The sequence below is a fragment of the Solenopsis invicta genome, chromosome 1 (assembly GCF_016802725.1).
Source record: "Solenopsis invicta isolate M01_SB chromosome 1, UNIL_Sinv_3.0, whole genome shotgun sequence".
In the NCBI taxonomy this organism is placed as follows: Eukaryota; Metazoa; Arthropoda; class Insecta; order Hymenoptera; family Formicidae; genus Solenopsis; species Solenopsis invicta.
In genome coordinates, this window is record NC_052664.1 from 19,230,342 (window position 1) to 19,249,140 (window position 18,799).

General features: G+C 31.3%; 2 protein-coding genes across 2 annotated transcripts in view; both read right to left on the reverse strand.

Annotated features, from left to right (window-relative positions):
• The window catches only part of LOC105201140 (neuronal calcium sensor 2), a 185,967-nt gene extending 168,282 nt beyond the window's left edge, over nucleotides 1-17,685 (reverse strand). The window contains exon 1 of the mRNA XM_011169042.3: nucleotides 16,809-17,685. Within this exon, the coding sequence (XP_011167344.2) occupies nucleotides 16,809-16,985 (177 nt within the window). The 5' untranslated portion in view covers nucleotides 16,986-17,685. The remainder of the gene's footprint in view (nucleotides 1-16,808) is intronic.
• LOC105201139 (neurocalcin homolog) overlaps nucleotides 1-17,834 on the reverse strand; it is a 203,610-nt gene extending 185,776 nt beyond the window's left edge. Inside the window, exon 1 of the mRNA XM_011169040.3 lies at nucleotides 17,702-17,834. The gene's annotated coding sequence lies outside the window, so the exon portion shown is untranslated. The remainder of the gene's footprint in view (nucleotides 1-17,701) is intronic.
• Nucleotides 17,835-18,799: the final 965 nt, after the last annotated feature.

Consider the following 18,799-nt stretch of genomic DNA (forward strand, 5'->3'; position numbering starts at 1 on the left):
GAAAGGTGTCCTTTCTAAATTAACGCGCACATTTTAATCACCGAGTGATCGATCAAGACAGATTCTACTTTAAGAATCTTTTTCTAATTTTTTTTTTAAGAATTTAGTTTTGTGTTTTTAAAAGCATTGTGAGAATTGTCAACAATAATGCGCCTTTAACTTAAAAAGATTCGCGCGTGTGTGTACCTGCGGTTCTTGTTCGAAAAAGTGTTCTTGTTAAGCGATAGAGTGATCATAATTTCATGAAAAAAATAACAGTGCTAATTCATTTTCCCTCGTTATTTATAAATTGACGAAGAAATACGTAGCAAAACATACGCTCTAAATATATCTATTAGTCCCACCCAGATCATACCGATGCTTACTTTGCGTTATTGTACATTACGCGATTAGAAAATTTGTTCAGGCTGCATGCACGCGTCCAGCATGAAATTAAGCAATCAGATAAAAATAGACATGCACGTTGCATTAATAAGTTCCGTTAAAAAAGTATGCCGATTACGAACATAAAATATTACAAAGCGCTTCACTGTAAACTTTCTATTTAAAAATTTATAATAAATTTCACCACATCGTTTCTCTAGTATTTATCTGTATAAAATTGGATTTGCATTAAAAAATTTTCAGAATAAACCAGAGTATATGTATAATTAAGATTAAAATAAATATTATATATTAACACATATTTTTCTTGATAAGAAATATTTTATAAGTCGTAATCAATATCAAGTTTTACAACTCTGCGTTAAAAATCGTATTATTTGAACATTTTACCTTTGAAACTGTAAGCGAATGCGCCTTTGACACTATGTTCAACTTTAAATCTAACAGCATAATGCACCTACAGAATTATATGCGGGTCATCGATATTAATTACACTTCCTAAGGAAAGTGATTTTCATGGTGATCGTACATCTTCGAAATAGCGAGAAAAGTCAGCTATTCACGAAGCTATACGTCCAGATACATGACTTTCCTCTCTGCGCTTCGTGATTTTATCGGAATTTCGAGAATACACGTATAGAGCTTTTTGCGATGATAAGCGAAACCGCTGGTATGTCATACTCTAACGAACTATGAAAGTAGAATATAAAAGTGGAATAGAGATGAGAGGCCAGACTAGAAATTATTGCGTAGCTGTTAAATCTTTAATAAATCTTTAATAATTTTCTCCCGTCGGAAAAGAATTATAAGACTGAAAACAATTACTCCGAAAACTATAAATTAAGTACACGATAAAATTAACTAAAAATAAAAATATAATAACAAAATAGTAATTTTGTTAAGCATATTAAAGAGCTCTATCCTCCTGTGCTACTTGTATATATTTCTATAGTTACTTTTTAGTGCTACAGAAGAATTAAGAAGCTAGAGAAGGTAAGCTTTTATATATATATATATATATATATATATATATATATATATATATCCATATATATATATATATAAACTTTTATATTTATATATATATATATATATGGATAATAGATTATAATAAATTTTCTATTTTATTATAAAAAAATCACAAAAGCAAAAGAAAAAAAAATCTTGCGTGTCTGCAAAATTTGCATGAGTTTTCTTTCAAAAGTTTTTCTTTGCAATTTTTAGAACTTTGAAACAAATTAAAATAATATATTCTATATTTAATTCTACAAAACAATTAATATTAGTTCAGGACTCTAAAAATTTAAAACAATTAGCAATTGAAAATTAGACTAATGAGATCGCGGGTAAACGTGTAAAATCGTATTAATATTATACAAATTATAATTATTTATTCATCTTTAAATTACAAATAAACGAACGTTTCGACTCGCTTTGAAAAATGAAAATAATAAAATTATAGCCGTCATCAGTCAGCAGAAACAGGAAGTAGACTAAAATTAATTTAGTTACATTACAGAAAAACTAATTAAAAGTTACGTTAAAATTAAATGCAGACTGCTTCTAATGACTGATAACGGCTACAATTTTATTATTTTTATTTTTATGGATTCACTGAAGGTGACTCCAAAGCGAGTCGAAACGTTCATTTGTAATTTAAAAATGAATAAATATGATAATTTGTATAATATTAATACGATTGCGCACATTTACCCACGCTGACTCTCATTAGCCTAATTTCCAATTATTAATTGTTTTAATTTTACATCAACTACAAAGATATACATGTAATAAATAAATTCTACACATATTACATGATAAAAATAAAAAAAATTATATTTCAATTATTTGAAATTTATGTACTCGGATCAGATTATATTTAAAAAATCCTTTAAATTAGATAATAATAATTGAATTCTAGACCGTTTAAGTGTAATCACACAAATAATTACGAAAATGTAAAGTACAATTGAGGTTGGATCCTTGTTGCCTAATATTATTTTATATGTATATCTTAAATATATTTTCAATTTCTATAAAACGCGCCGAACACAATCGGACTTGAAACGCAATTTACATTGATCGTTAATTTAACACTCGTCACGAAATGAGAGTTCCAGCTTCGAATGCTGGCTAGGGTACTATTTTTTGCAATAAATTATTTACAGCTTTTTAAGATGCAGCCTTATTCAATTAACGATCAATTTAAATTCTGATATTATGTCGAATTTCAGTTTATGACTGCGTTTCAAGTCTGCGTTCGGCGCGCAGTTTTATAGAAATTGAAAATGTATTTAAGATATAAAATACATAACAACATAAAATACAAAACAACAAATATCCAACATATAAAAATTATTTTTTATTGCTGTTATAAAGTACTTTTCAAACCATTTAACTTTCATTTCAGAACATTCTTTGTATTTCTTATAATTTCGACATCATATGCTTCAAAGACATCGATTTTCTTCAAAGATGTTTCAACCCTCTAAAACGTTTCTGTCCTTTTCCTTGTAAGTTAAAAATTTCCATAAATAAAGAAAATTATAAAAAAATAATAAATTATCACATAAAACACAATACTTCTTTATCTATTTCATTTCATATAAACTTAATTTACAAATAAAATATTAAATTTGTTTAATATTTTCAATCATATTATAATTGTTTTGATCCATATTATAATTGTTTTGAGTAACTTAACTTTAAAAATTTCTAATTTTACATAAATGTTTTCCAAAGTTTTAATTTAACTTAATTTAATATTAGCCTAACTTTTAATTATTTTTTAGTTTTTTTTTTAATGTAACTAAATTAATTTTATATATAAACCATTAACTTTAACTTAATTTAATTTAAAAAATGTATTAACTTATCCAAACCTGGAATTAGTAGTTATTTTTTTTATAAACGTAAAAGTTACGTAAAACTTTTTTCATTTAGTTAGATCTTTTATAAACATCAAAGTATACATGCAATTTGCCAAGAGTATTATGTAGAAGTACATAATAATGATAATATAACAAAAAAGAATTTCTATTAACTATGAAACATTACATGAAGTTTTTCTATGTGATGTAGCAGAATGTATCTACATCTGTTTCTAAATCAAACTGGAAAAAAAAGAAAACGATACAAAAGAGATTTACAAAGGGTGTGCGCGGCATTCTGGAAACCATAGCTTGCAGTAACGGAAATTGAAACGATTTAGGGACCTGAATTATCTGCATGAAAGGTAGGATAAGCTTTGTCTTCCCGCACATAATCGCTTTTCCATTGAAGGAAAAGGTCAAGGTGTAGGATACAAATGATCGTAAAAATATCTTTTACGCCCTCTTCTTTCTTCGATAAGGTGTCGAACGCTCTTAATGCTGCAATCTCACGCAGAGAAGTTCTCTTAAGAAAAATATAATTTGATCTGAGTGTCCGTTTAAAATCCGCTCTTATAAAAAAAATATCTTTTTACATAAATATTGTAACTGCTTATATTTTCAATTTAATTAAAATACATAAGTATTTCCATGAAAAACTTTTTACAAGCTAATGCATATAATTTAAAATATATTCCATATATAATTTATATTACAACGATAAATAACAAGGTATCAACGGCATCTCTAACAAGTTTTCAACATTACGTTAATCTATTACTCGAATGATTTTAATTTACAAGCAACTCACATTTTTACAGAGAAGTCTTTCTTAAATCACATATACAATGCTGAAAATTACAAAAATAAAAAATAAAAAATGAACTATGGATAAGTATTAAAAAACAAGTTATTAAGAGATTGCCGGTTAACCCGGAAGCACTCGCGTGGGAGTCAAACTGACCCAGACGCAAACGATAAATCTAATTACATATATAACACAACAAAATATTTTTAAATATATTAATTTGTTTAATTTCTAATATTTAAAAATTATTTTTTATGTTGAAAACATGTCTCAAGTTATAATTACTTAGAAATAAAAATAAAAACACACGTCAAAAAAGTCGTGCGAGCACGGAGTAAATAAAAGATTACTTTATCATTGTAATAATTCTTAATTAAATTCGTTAAAAAAAAAACAATATCCGGTAATCTTTCAGTTTACGTGTACATTATTTCGACTCGTTTTAAAAATTAAAAAAAAGATTTCATATACGTTATCAGAATCTAGTACATAGACTCCGCCAGGTAGCAGCCTGTTTGTCAAAGTGACTTTTCTGCTTAATATGCTTCAGACAAATTAACCGGTCCAAAACCGCGGGTTCTTAATTAAAATGTTAGCTCCGTCTTATTCACATCAGCGCGTCGCACACAGTTCTCGAGTTAATAAGAACGAACAGGCTCTCTTACCCTCCGGCAAGGTACGGTCTCCAACGTTTCCTTGGCAAAACATCCGTGACGAAAAGTAGCCTTGACTTTTCGCCGCAGCGCGTGTCTCTTTTCTGTATCTTCTTTCTCCGTAACCCTGACGTATTTTTCACGATGTGTCACTAATACGCAAGATACACGTGATACCTTGCGCGTACACACTGATACTTCCCGATTAATCACTACTTCAAACTACGCGCTATCTAATCGTAATCGCTATCAATCGTTGTGTATAGAGAAATTGCCTTACCGCATCAATGATTAAGATAAATTAATGCAATATTATCGTAAATAACTTGGAAAGATATAAACATTGCAATTTGAACTACGATAGATACTACAATCAATATAATGAAATAATATCTATCTTCATTCTGAAAGCATTCAGCTATTTGTAGTGTATGGAGCAACGTAATTAAACTACCGTTTTCAGGCGTGTCTCAGTATTCGCGTTTTTTACGTCATGTTTTAATACGATGTTTTATACGATGTCTCTTATAATTTATAGCATAGTTTGAAATATTCAGTGCGTCAAGGATCATTTCTCAAGATCTGAACATCGCTACTCGTACGCTACTGAAGATTAGCATAAATTAATCAACCAATTTGCTTTGGCTTCTATATGTAATTTCCATATAGAAATTTATTCAATTTTTTAAATTGAAAAAATTGCGACCCTTGTGCAGAAAAAAAACATTTTTTTATATTTCTTTTCTCATCTCATACGTCACAGGCTTACTCTCCATAATCATCTTCATTGCAGAATAAAAAAGTTGATTGAATAAAAAAGTTAATTGTAGGAGAAAAAATTCTTTATATAATTCTTAATAAATTGAATTTATAACCACGCGTATTTCTGAATGGCAAACTTTCGTATCAAGCAACACAGGAAAGAATAATCATCGATCGGTGTATTGACAAAAAAATCAATATTGCGTTTGATCTCACATTGAGAGAACTACACAATGCGTGCGAAAGAAAAGACCAAGGTTACCTTTTTTTCCATCAAATGTTTCAAATCAGTCGCGAGGACACGATATCTTTAAAAAAAATCGATCGATATTCCCGTCTGGTTCGCAAAACACTGTTCGCAAAGCGGGCAGTATTAACCCTCGGAAAAATCGATATTCGATGCAGCGAAGATTCAAGATATTTTGAATACGGCTAATATTTTGACTACATTCTGCTCCAACGCGAGAAAATTTGAAGGAAAATTGGATAAAACGTTACTCTCGAGAATCAGTATCGGGCGCCGATGTGTGAACAGTCGATTGCTGCGTATGTACATTGAGAGACATATAAGCTACCTATCTTCTCTATACAATCTATGTACACCCACTGTCAGCACTTTCTACGTGATCTACGAAAAAAATAAACAGCCCGAGTAAACAACGCTCACAGTGGCTACGTCTTTCTTTGCTTCTGCTATCAATTTTTTATATAATGAATTAAAATATAATTCATTTAATTGCTGTGAAAGTTTTGCAAACTATCTTCAGTTAAATACTAAATAAATTTTTTTAATAAAATATTTTTAAAACTCTGCAATAATTTGCAAAGTTTTAAATATGTTTTATTAAAAAATCTAATTAATTTTAAAAACAGTAACAATTAATCTGCATTTTTATTTAAAATATTTATGGTTAAACTAATGACATATTTATTCACATATTGTAAGTGCAAATTAATATTGAAATAAACTTTATGTAGTACGCAAATAACCATTCAAGATATCTCGTAACTACTGGTATAATGAAAAAGCTAATGATGAGCTTACGCGATAAGAACTTACACGAGTCAAGTTTCCTAAAAAATGGCGCATCGTGTAAAAAAACCTTTTATATTGTAAATTAAACAAAACTTTTTTATTCCTAATATCATAAACTTAGTTATTCACAGAAAGAACGGTTTTGCTGAAATATTTAAATTTTTCGTTAAAAATATAAAAATAATCTTTTTGTTAAACTATCAAAATAATTATTTGGGACGCTTAACGATGAGCAATACTGCGAAAAGTTTGACATTCTAGCAGATTTTTTTATATAATTATTTTAATAGTTTAACAAAAAATTATTATAGATACTTTAGCATTATCGTTCTTTCTGTGTAGAATTATTATCTTACCGATTGTATCGTCAGATGCAGAATGTTTTGAATAATAACTAGATAATATGCAAAAAATTTATGTAAACTGTGCAATAAGTCATGCTTAAGTAAGCCAAAACATTACAAAAAATCAAGTGCTCTTACTATAAAAAAAGTACTTTCTTGATTGCATCATATCTTACGTCCGATTACTTTTCTATTTAAAATTCTAAAAAATTTCTCAAAATTCGTGAATACATTTTCAAGTTTCTAGAACAAATATTTATACTCTATTTTGAAAAAAATAAAATGTACCATAATTACCATCGAAATTTTGAGAAATTTCCATGGATAGAAATCGATGGAATATTAATGAATGGTAACTCTATTTCCATCAATGTATACTATAACTTTTGATCTCTCTTAATTTATTCTTAACCCTTTTCTAATTCTTAAAACTAAAAAAATAAAAATAAAAATTTAATTAAACCGAAATCATAATTAATCTGCATTGTTAGAAATGGACATTAAAGGAACATTACGGTAAAATTGATTAAAAAAAATTTTTTTAATTCGATTCATCGTAACTCTCCGCAATTTTAGTTTTATAAGAATCCCATAGAAATCTATTTTTATTAAAAATATGATATATTAAGCAATAAAAGAGAAAACTAATATTCTCACACAACCTTTCTTTCGTATTTGGGGAGGCATTGTTACGCTCTGATATTGGCAACTAACGCATTAATCTATGGCACAGTTTTGGCAAGAACAGTCGAAGCAAGAAATCGAAGCGTAGGATGGAACGGTGCCAAGATAGTGATCTACCGATTCCGGACGAAGGAATTGTGTAACCTGCAACCCTCGTGCAATATATTTGCCGCCTCGGATCGTTACCATCTTTGCATATTACCATCGCCTTTGCTATTCCGCGTTGGCCAGGCGAGAGCGATAAAGGTATTCCCGCGAACGACTTGGGCATGATAATAAAAAAAGTGCAGTAATATTTAAATACCTCGGGGAATACAAAAGTCGATGGTAGCTCTCGTAACTATAATTGAAGATTTTCTATGCTTAAGAGAGAGTGCGATTTGAATTCACTGGACCATCAAATCAAACGAGTTATAGTATTTTTTATATATTTTTTTTTTTAATTATGATCTCTAAAAAAAGCATAATATAAACAATCAATATTTTATTAATATGTCGCTTTCCTTTAATTCTTCACCTCTGACTAAATCAATTACATAATGCAAAGAAATTAACTGTATTGCCAAAAAATTTATAATTTGAATATTTTCGCAATTCAGCTAGATTTGAAGACCAATAATTTTATTTAAAAAATTCCAATTATTTAAACATTTCAATTTTAATTTATACTCTAATTTATATGCTTACACTTATATCTTCTTCTCTATACGAGATATATGAGAATAACGCTTCCCCTAATCAGAACTGTGGAATTTAAATATTAGATTACTAATTTTATACACGCCTATCCCTTATTTATTATTTCAATCCATTAGTAACATCCATTACAAACATTAAAATATCAGAGAGTTATTTAAATAATTCAAACCCGGGATTGCTCAATTTCAATACAACTATTTGCATCCCATGTAATTTAGCCATACAAAAATCAATCTTGAACAAATTGATTTCCGTTTAATTTCGATATTTTTGAATGATTTCAAACAAATTATTTTATATCTCCAATCTCTTTAGGTTAGTTAAATTAATTTGTTTCAATAACGATTATCGAACATCAACCTGCAATCATTTTACAAGGCAGTTCTAATTGACGTCTGAGGTAACTTTCGTAAATATAAACTTTATTGGCATAAACATACGAAAATGATCTGTATTAATTTACGACAACACAAGAAGTCAGCCAACAGTTCGCACCAGGTACATTTTTCGTATCCTACTAATATTGAAAATTAAAGTTATACCGTTGCACAATAAAAAAATTACACGTCAATTTTTGGATATCTGAAACTAAGTGTCTAAAGAAAACTTACAAACGTGTTCGTGTCAAGAACTGTTTGGATCTTAAAATGATTAGAGATATCATGAGGATCGCGTAATAAGGACAGCCACGAACAGATAAAAATAGATAGGAAAAAAGTGCCATGATATCAAATATATCCGTAAGAACTTTTGAAGTGAAGAACAATTTGCGTGTTACACGAAAATTTATATTATTCCATTACCTGAACGACGATCGCGATGGCGGCGGACTTTTTGGTGCCAAAACCGGTATGCGATTGCATCGAATGAGCGGTTCGACGAAATCATATTTTATTCTGCATTTGGCAATAAGACGTGGATAAACTCTCTTTTGGCAATTCCTTGGCCGCAAAGGTCACGTCAAAAAGAATTATTACTAAACGGAGCATATAAACGCGCATAGAGATTTTAATTGTACGAATATTTCATTAGCCCCCGGCATGACAGATTGCAATCAATTTCGTTTAAACTATACTAGAGTACAAGTTACACGAGTACAATAGAATACATTAACGGATGATATAACGCAGCAATAATTTATAACGCAGCAATAATTCGCCAGACGCGTTAGAGCTACGTTTCGTTGAAACAAAGATTACTAAAGCGTGCCAGTACAGTTTTATAGTCAAAAACCGTTTTAGATCAAATACTTTTTCAACACTTTTTTGTTTTTCTTCTTGCATTAGTATTTCTTCGAAATATTTGTTAAGAGAATAAATATAAACATATAAACATATATTTTTAAAATATTAAAAAATACATAAATAACAAATTTCCATATATATATAAAAATAATACGTCACTTTGAAAATTAATAAGTCAAGCAAAAAAAATATAGAAAATATACCGAAATCTTCTTAATAATTGGAACTTATTTTTACGTCGAGAAAACACAATTTTCGGCACGACTATTGGTCAATTTGGAGTACAGAGATGAAACATCTGTATATTTTACGATAATATTACGTAGTAAATTTGAAGATACGTAAGACAAACGTAATCTATTGCGAAACATTACGTTCCCATGCACAACGCGAGCACGCGTGAAATACATGAGGAGGAATGGAGAATTATAGTTTAGACACTCAAAGATACTTCCAGGGTAACGCGCTGAGCAATACATCTTAATAAATTGTACCCCAAGAAATATGAGCACACCATTCTCGGTGTACTCCCTATTCACATTCCCAACTGCACCACGCGATATAACGTTAACATGATAACAATGCTACGACCATGAAAGTGAAGGGGAAGAACGCGGAGAACTGTTTGCTCGAGATTAGGTGTGAAGATCCATTATGGTGTAAATTTCATACCTGACCTAATTAAAAATTGTTGTCGCAAGATTGTTTCACGAGATTATAGTGAAAGAAAAATTGTTTTCAAGAGGAACAACACTTCACAACAAATTCAGCCACGATTAAGATTTGTAGATAATACGCGTTAAAATTTATCTTCCGATTCACATATTTGTAATGGATATTATTTCATAATTTAATTAATGTTATTTCATAATTTAATTAATGTACAAAAATTACTCTTAAAGAAAGCAATTATTCCAATTCATTAAATCTAATAATACCTCAATAATCAATATATGCAAAAAAATTAAATATTAGATATACATCTTTTGCATAACGAAACACTATTTCTATTCATACTTGTTGTTTACTGATCATCGTTTTTATTCAATGTATCAATCACGGAATCATTAAAAGTAAAGATCCAATTATTTGCAAACAACTGAGGCTATACATTAAGTCTAATCAAATATTGTCATCAGTCTTAAAGCATAGTATAACGAATTGCACAGAAAATAAAGATAAATGAAGAGTGGTAGCTCTCAAAGGCAAAAACTGACACATATTGTTAATTTCGAAGTATTTATACCAGTAAATAAGACGTCAAAATAGCAATGTAATTTGAAGTGCAAATATTAAGTGAGAATTTACTTTTCGTGAATCAACAGCATACTGAAATTCGCGTGTCTCTCGTACATTTACAGTACTAAATTGTCCTCGAAGTGGTATCGCTAAACTTCCGTATAATATACTATCGCGTGCAACAATATTTATGTGTGTTATAATACTAAGCTAACTTATTTCGTAAGTCTGTGTGTGAAGACGGAAATATGTTCAAAAAGTTAACTTTTCTCTCGTACACTTTTTAGCAGTATAAATAATTCTTCATGTAACAGTCAATTCATGTAAAGCTAGTCAGCTATACAGCCAGTCTTTCGTAAACAAATGATTTGAGTAACAAGAAAATTGTTCCATCAAACACTATAAATACGAAGAGCGCGCAAAAACGTAAAATTAGCCAGCCAACTTGGGTTATTCTTTCATGGAACGCAGTGTCAGAGTGCAAGAGATACGAGTATAAGAATCGAGTATATGAATCAGAAGAGATGTATCGTCGATATCATATTCTGGTAATTATTCAACACAGGTTGAAAATAGTACGTCGAGGATTGCATGTATATACCTGGAACGTTAAGCGGAAAATAGCTCTCCTATCTCGAACATAATTCCTTTTTTAACTAATCGACAGGGAATCGAAATACAAAACACAATTATAGGAATACAATAAAAAGTTGTTAGAAATTCGAACTCGCTCCTTTAGTATTCATTAAAGTTCGCGTTTTATACTCGCTCGCAATACGACAGTTCACGAGATTATACATTTCAAACTTGATTTACATTTACTTTTTTCATCGCTCTTGTGGAAATTAAATTCGCCCACATTGTTTTCTTCCAATAGAATAATTTCCTGGACTTAATAATAACCAAATCGTTTCCATACTATTTCTTGATCAAATGCACAATTAAATTTGCTATGAAATTAATAGGATACATTTGAATAATCCTAGTAAATTGAATTCAGAAAATAGTTTATTCTACAATTTTTATCCTACAATTTAAAAATATATTATGTACATACATATATTTGTAAGTTATAGAATAAGAATAAAGTATTTTCTGAATGCAATTTACTAACATTATTCTAAAATTATATATATATATTTAAGTTACTTCCGCCTGATGACAATTTATGTTTGATTTAATTTATTGGTGGGTTATCCCACCTTTCCAAAATTTAACAAATAATATGATTCGTACAAAGTCTAGCCTATCTTAAAACTAAAGATGTAAAATCTAAAACTTAAAACTAATACCAGTTTATGTTTCCATCCGCAGTTATATACTTTTTCGTATGGTTTTTATATATGAGAAAGTTTATGTTGTAACTCCATCTAGAGTATGAAAGGTGACATAACAGTATGCTTGTTATGCTATATACATATAATACTTATATGATATGTATACATACACGCTGCCGCCAGAAAGTTTCAAACACCGAGTGAACACAATACAGTAAACAAAAGTTTAAAAAATAAAATAATTGTAATTAAAAGTTAAAACAAAAATAAAATATTTCATTGAACTAAACTAAATAGAAAATATAGAATTCTTACTCTTTTATATTATACTCGCTTTCATCAAAAATCACGCGAAAGTAGATATATTATAATTTTGAGAAAATCAATCTCATGTAAATGCAATAGTGTCTCAAAATGTTTCTTGTAGTATTAGACACGTATTCTGCAAATTTTAAAAATAATGCGCATTTCACAATTCTTTTAAGTCATAAGGGTGAAACCAAACAATAATTAATATATAAAATAATTATAGTATAATAAGTATATAAAACAATAATTAGTATATACAGAATGCCTCATTAGTGCATATTCAAATTTTGATAACTTTAATAAACTTATAATCTTTTTTTACAATACACAATATCGAAGAAACTCATAATTTATAATTTTATAATTTCCAAAATTACATTTTTAATTAGATTCAAAGAGATTCTCTCTCATTATTAAAATAGAGTTCAGTTGAAAATAAATTTTACGAGAATGTGACGTAAAAACTTTTAACTTCATAAAGTAACGACTTCTCAGTACATACCATACGTACGTGTTCTAATTTTAATTTAGTATCTTTGCACAATGTGCAACTAATTATATAGAATCTTACTGACGAGCAAACGGAGATAAAGTGGATAAAAATGTGAGCTCATTGTTGCGTAGTTTCTTATTGTTGAATCTTCTACATGAGATTTTGATCATTCTATTGTAAAATCAATTTAGAATTGATTGACATTTATTATAAATTGACGTATGGTAGTAAATAAATAATTCATTCATGATAACACAATAACGTCTTATGAAACTTTTGAAATCATAAGTTATTTACAAAATTTTATATTCTCATCATAGTCTGGTCATGTGTTACTTTGTTTACGGTTGGCAAGATTTATTAGTAAACCGGATTTAGTGAGCCGTACACGTATCCCACGTGATATATACGCAAGAAAACAACGTGCCAGAATTACTTTCAACACATTCTTATGTCGGTATAGTAAAACAGTCTTCGTTATGATGTTGTTAATTAAATTAGACAAAAAAATAAAACAAAAAATAAATAAATAAAAATGGAAAAATTAGATTTTGTTAAGTTTATACCGATTCAAGTATTTAATTTATCATTTATAAATCTTTGACAATTAAAGTACAATGATCAATGACATCTTCTAATCCAGTTTTCAAAGTAAAATAATTTTAGATTTATCGAATAATTTATAACTATGGAAACAATTGTGAAATCTATCTTACAATCTACTTGTAATATATCCTAAGTTGTCACTAGAAAAAAATTTTTTAAAAATACATTACAGGAAAAAATATAAAATTTTAATAAATATTTATTCAAATAGTACTAATAAAATATTTACTAAATGTAAATGTATATTTATTTGATACAAAAATCACTAATTTAAGTATCATTTTGTCCTTATAGAATAAATATTTGTAAGGTAAATATTTCATTATTAGTATTATTCGATTAAATCTTTATTAAAATTTAGGAATTTTTTTCAATGTCGTATCTAGTTTTTGCTTATATCAATTGATTATATTAATTAAAAATTGATCCTACTAATTAAAATATAATCTTGATTTCATATGTATAAGTAGTGTCATTCAACAGATTAAAAAATCAAATGCAGATTAAAAGATTTACAATTTGATGTTAAAATAACTGAAAATTCCTTCACAATATGTGTATTTAATACCTTCGCATTGACATACGAGCTTTCAGCGACATGTAGCATAATTGTAACTTTATATCACTAACATACTTAAAAAAAAAACTAGATATCATGTTCAAGGATTGTGATAAAATGCGGTGCGATGAAGTACGCGTAATCAAGCGTGTGTCGTGAAATCATATCTGTTTCTTTGTAAATACGTATCAAGATTAACCGGAAGCGAATATAATTATCGCTGATGTAAATAGAAGCATATTTCCGCAATGCAAAATATAATTAATTTTGGGCAAATAAAACACCAAGATATTTCAAATAAAATACTTTAGTACTTAATTCTTTCAAAACATTTCTATTTGATGAAAATTTGTTCGAGAAAATATGACTTCTATATAGAATGTTAAAAAATATTCAGGATTTTAAAAGCAAATAATATTTGGAGTAAAATTTGTCTAATAAAATAAATCAAAAAATTTAAAAGAAAAATTGGCTCTAATTGTAAGTTGACTAAAAGAATTTTTTCATAACATCTTTTAGTACATTTTGCATATTATTTTCTAGCAATTAACTTAATAAAAATGACAAAAAGATTATTGATAGCAAAACTTTTATTATAGTTTTCTTGTACATGTGTACTAAACTTTACAAAAGGATCAAGAATTTGTTAACTTTTTAAAAATAATTGTTAACAAATAAAAGTGATAGAACTATAATCACATTAACTGCAAGTATTGATAAAAATTAATTGTTAGAACAATCTCGGTTTATTCCAAACTAATCACATAACTTGTACGATTACATTTAAATTTAAATTCTACCGGGAGAAAAAAAAATTGCGTTCAAATCCACATTCGCGACGTTATTATTCAAAATCGTGTGAATTATTCATGAGTACATAAATTTCTTGTGAATGCAATTAAAACAGGCTACATATGACACATAAAATCTAGAACTCCATTATTTACCGGACATTTAATTATAGTGTATAATAATTTAGTTAATAACTCTACGGACATATTATTACATAAATGTCTATATTATATAAACATTAATTTCTTTACGTACATATAATAATTGAAAAAAAGGGATTAAAAGATGAGACTAAATAAAAAAAGAGATTGGAAGATAAAATAAAAATCAAAAATTAAAGAAGCTGCTAATCGGAAAATATTAACTTATGTTTCATTTGTCATGAAAGATATTATACTTAAATCACATATTTAAAATGAAGTTTACTGTGATCACGATTGATCCACGTTCTCGTCGGTCTATAATTTATAAAAAATTGCTTTAAAAATATTGTAATTTTAATCTTTCTCGAGTGAAACGTCTGCAGTTACGTTCGGGAATGGCAGACACGTTAGGAATGTCAGGAATGCCAGAAATGCTACCTCGTAATTTTGAATTCTAATTCTTATTTTTAACGTTACGTTGAACATTATCAAATCTTATTTCGTGATTGCGTGCTCAACCATTAATCTTTTTTTTCTCCGCACCGTTGAAATATCGCAGACATACAATTGTGCCGCAGAGAACGTGAACTAATGAACGGACTCATTCCGAAGAATTACCGTAGTATTTTCATTCAACATTCGTATTGGATTCTGCCCCATTCCGAGCATTATCCCGAATTGTATTGCGCCGAGTTTAATTCTGTTTCTCTGGTCCACAATTTTATATTTGGTTTTATCAGCTCGGGTTTCGTTTCTGTTCCTTTCACAATACTTTTCAACTAATCAAATACAACGACTTTCTTGTTTGTAAAAAAACTTATTTATCAAAGTCTGCTGTATACTTTGGTATATATATCATTGAGCTCACACAACATGAAAGATAAATGATCAATAAAAAAAATTCTTCTTTTATAAAAATATAACAGAAACTTAATTGCTTCATATTCCATTTAAATTTTTTCTTACGGTAAAATGTTACTATAATTTGTAATTAATTTAACTTTAATTTATTATCTTTATTATGATAAAATTGTACATGAAGGATGTAAGGTTCCGTGCAAAAATTAATTTAAAAAGTTAAAAAATAAAAAATGGTTTAAAAATAGTTTATGTATTAAAATGAAAATGGTTTAAATCTTTGTTTAAATTTTTTCTTCTCCCGGCGGAATTTAAATTTAATCATACAAGTCATACGATTAGTTTGAAGTAAACCGAGATTGTTCTAAACAATTTCATCGATAATTGCAGCTAATGTGATTGCAGTTTTATCACAGATTTTTATTCGCCAATTATTTTTAAAAAAAGTAAAAAAAATTTTGGTCCATTTGCAAAGCTTAATACACATGTACGAGAAAGCTATAATAAAAATTTTGCTACCATGCTAACATTCTTTCTGTCATTATCATTACGTTAATTGCTAGAAAATAATATGCAAAATGTACGTATTAAAAGATGTTATGAAAAATTTCTTTAAATCAACTTGAAGATTTTCCTTTTAAAAAAATATCGAGACAACTAATGTTTTCAGAAGTCACAGATTTTTACATTCTGTGTCCGGGTTTTCTTCAACCCAAATATTTTTGTTGGGGAGTTCTTATGGTATTAGAATCACAGTGTTGTTACATTTTTGTATACTGTAATAATTACTCTATTCACTAAATACATCAAAATACTATATATATTCAGAAAAATCGCGAAGCTTAAACTTTTTGTTAATAATACTCTAATACCACGAGAATGATTTAAAAGCGTTCTGGTCGAAAAAGACTCGAACACAGAAGATTAAGAAACAAAAGTTTAATCTTGGCAAGAAGGGGAGCGCGTTTCGTGTTCACAGAAGACACTTGTGACGAAAGCAGACTGCTCGAAAATAATAAGCTGATAAGAAAGAAGATCGTAGACTCACCGAACGTCGCCGGGTCCAGGTGTCATGATGCACGCGGAGTTCTGCGACGTGGTCCCGTCTCAGGATGTACACCGTTGCAGCAGGAGGCGGAAGGCGGAAGAAGACGCGTCGTGGACCACCAACAGCGGCGACGAACGGATTCTTGACGCCCAAACACGCACCCACGCACGCATGCATACGCGGCGACAGTCGACCGCGCGACACATGACAGGAGAGACACGTAGGAATTTAAAGCCCGGGGTTGCGAAGGGACGGGAGGGGAAGGGAGGAAGGCGAAGACAGACGTGAGTGACATTTCCAAAACAAATTCGTACATTCACGCGTCACCCAGCCACGCACAGCACACACACCCACACACACACATACACACACGAATGCAGAGAAAGATGCATGCACACACGCACCTACGGAAAAGTGCCGACGGCACTGACGGCAGTTGCACACCTGACGCGAGGACGATGCGTTCGCGACGTGAGGGAGAAAGAGAGCGAGAAAGGGAGAGACGGACGATCGCGGGGGATCAGCGCGACTGACAGAGAGGGAAATACGTGCACATCGTCGTAAATGTACACAATGCGGATGATCTGGACGCGGTGCGGTGCGGCGTCGTGCGAAAAACGGGAACGCGTCCGGAACACGCTGTCTCGCGCGCCGAACCCTCGTGCCGAGCCACGGTCCACGCGACCGCGGTGACATCGGTGACGTCGGATCGGACCCCGCGGCCGCGAGGAGCGCGATAACGCGGAACCGCGCGGCGACAGCGGACAGCGGAGAAAACGCGCGCGACCGTGATCGCGAAGGCAGCCCGGATTCCTCGCGGAGGTTTTGCGCGACGCGTGCCGGTCGATCGACCGCGAAACGCTGCCGGCACGTTTACACGTCGTCCTACTAACCTATGCGTCGCACGTCGGCCGGTCGTCGCGGTTGCCTGCTCAGCGAGTTCAAAACATTTCCGCGACACTGACTTGTGCGGCTAACACGACGGCTGCCATATTGGAATCCCATTCCACGATCGCCACCGATCAGGCGCGTACGGGAGCGACGCCACGCGGGAGTTCGCGCGACCGCATCGACATCTCGAGACCTTGCTCGCAAGCTGAAACGCGTCGAGCAAACCGTATGGTAATTTATGCAACGTAAAAATCGACGGATAATGGAACACAATGTATTTTACCATCATACAAAAAAGCAGACTGTGCCGCATATTTGTGCTGTAGATCTCAAGATGACGTCTACAAAGATTTTTTTACCTAATATTGTTTACGTTATGCTAGTATTGTTACGTTATGAATGTTTACCTCGATCAGAGTAATATTTTTGATATTAATTTGACGCGACATCAAAACCGACTGTAGACCGTTTTATACAGTCTGAAAGTTACAGAAGATCCAAGACCCTCCTTAGGATGATTCGTCTTGATTCACATTTGGCACGAACGCGCGACCCTTCGACACTCTTGGTATTCACGCGCGTCGGAAACTTAAGGTACAATAGCAACGGAGAAGATACTTGAACGCGACGCGACTTCGCATCGTATCCGATACGACGGATGTTGGCACGAACACCCGACGCTTTACTTTACTCTCGATATTCCACGGCACTTTCAAAACATTTGGTCGCATCAAAAACTCGTACGAGACGACGAAGATGTGAGTTGAACTGCGCCGCGACGCGCCGCGACCTTCCGCCGTGCTCCCTAACCGACCGACTACTGGTGACTCCTAGCGCTAGGCGCTACTGGCTACTGCGTAGCAGCGGTGGTAGCGACGCGCAGGCGCGGCCACGCGCCAGTCACGCCGTTACGCAGTGGCAGCAATCGGTCGGCTAGGCAGAAAGCGGAAAGTCGCGGCGCGTCGCGGCGCAGTTCAACTCGCATCTTCGTTGTCTTGTATGAGTTTTTGACGCGAACAAGTGCTTCGAGAGTGCCGTGGAGTGTTGAGCATAAAGTGTCAGGTGTTTGTGCAAACATCTGTGGTATCGCGTACGTTGTA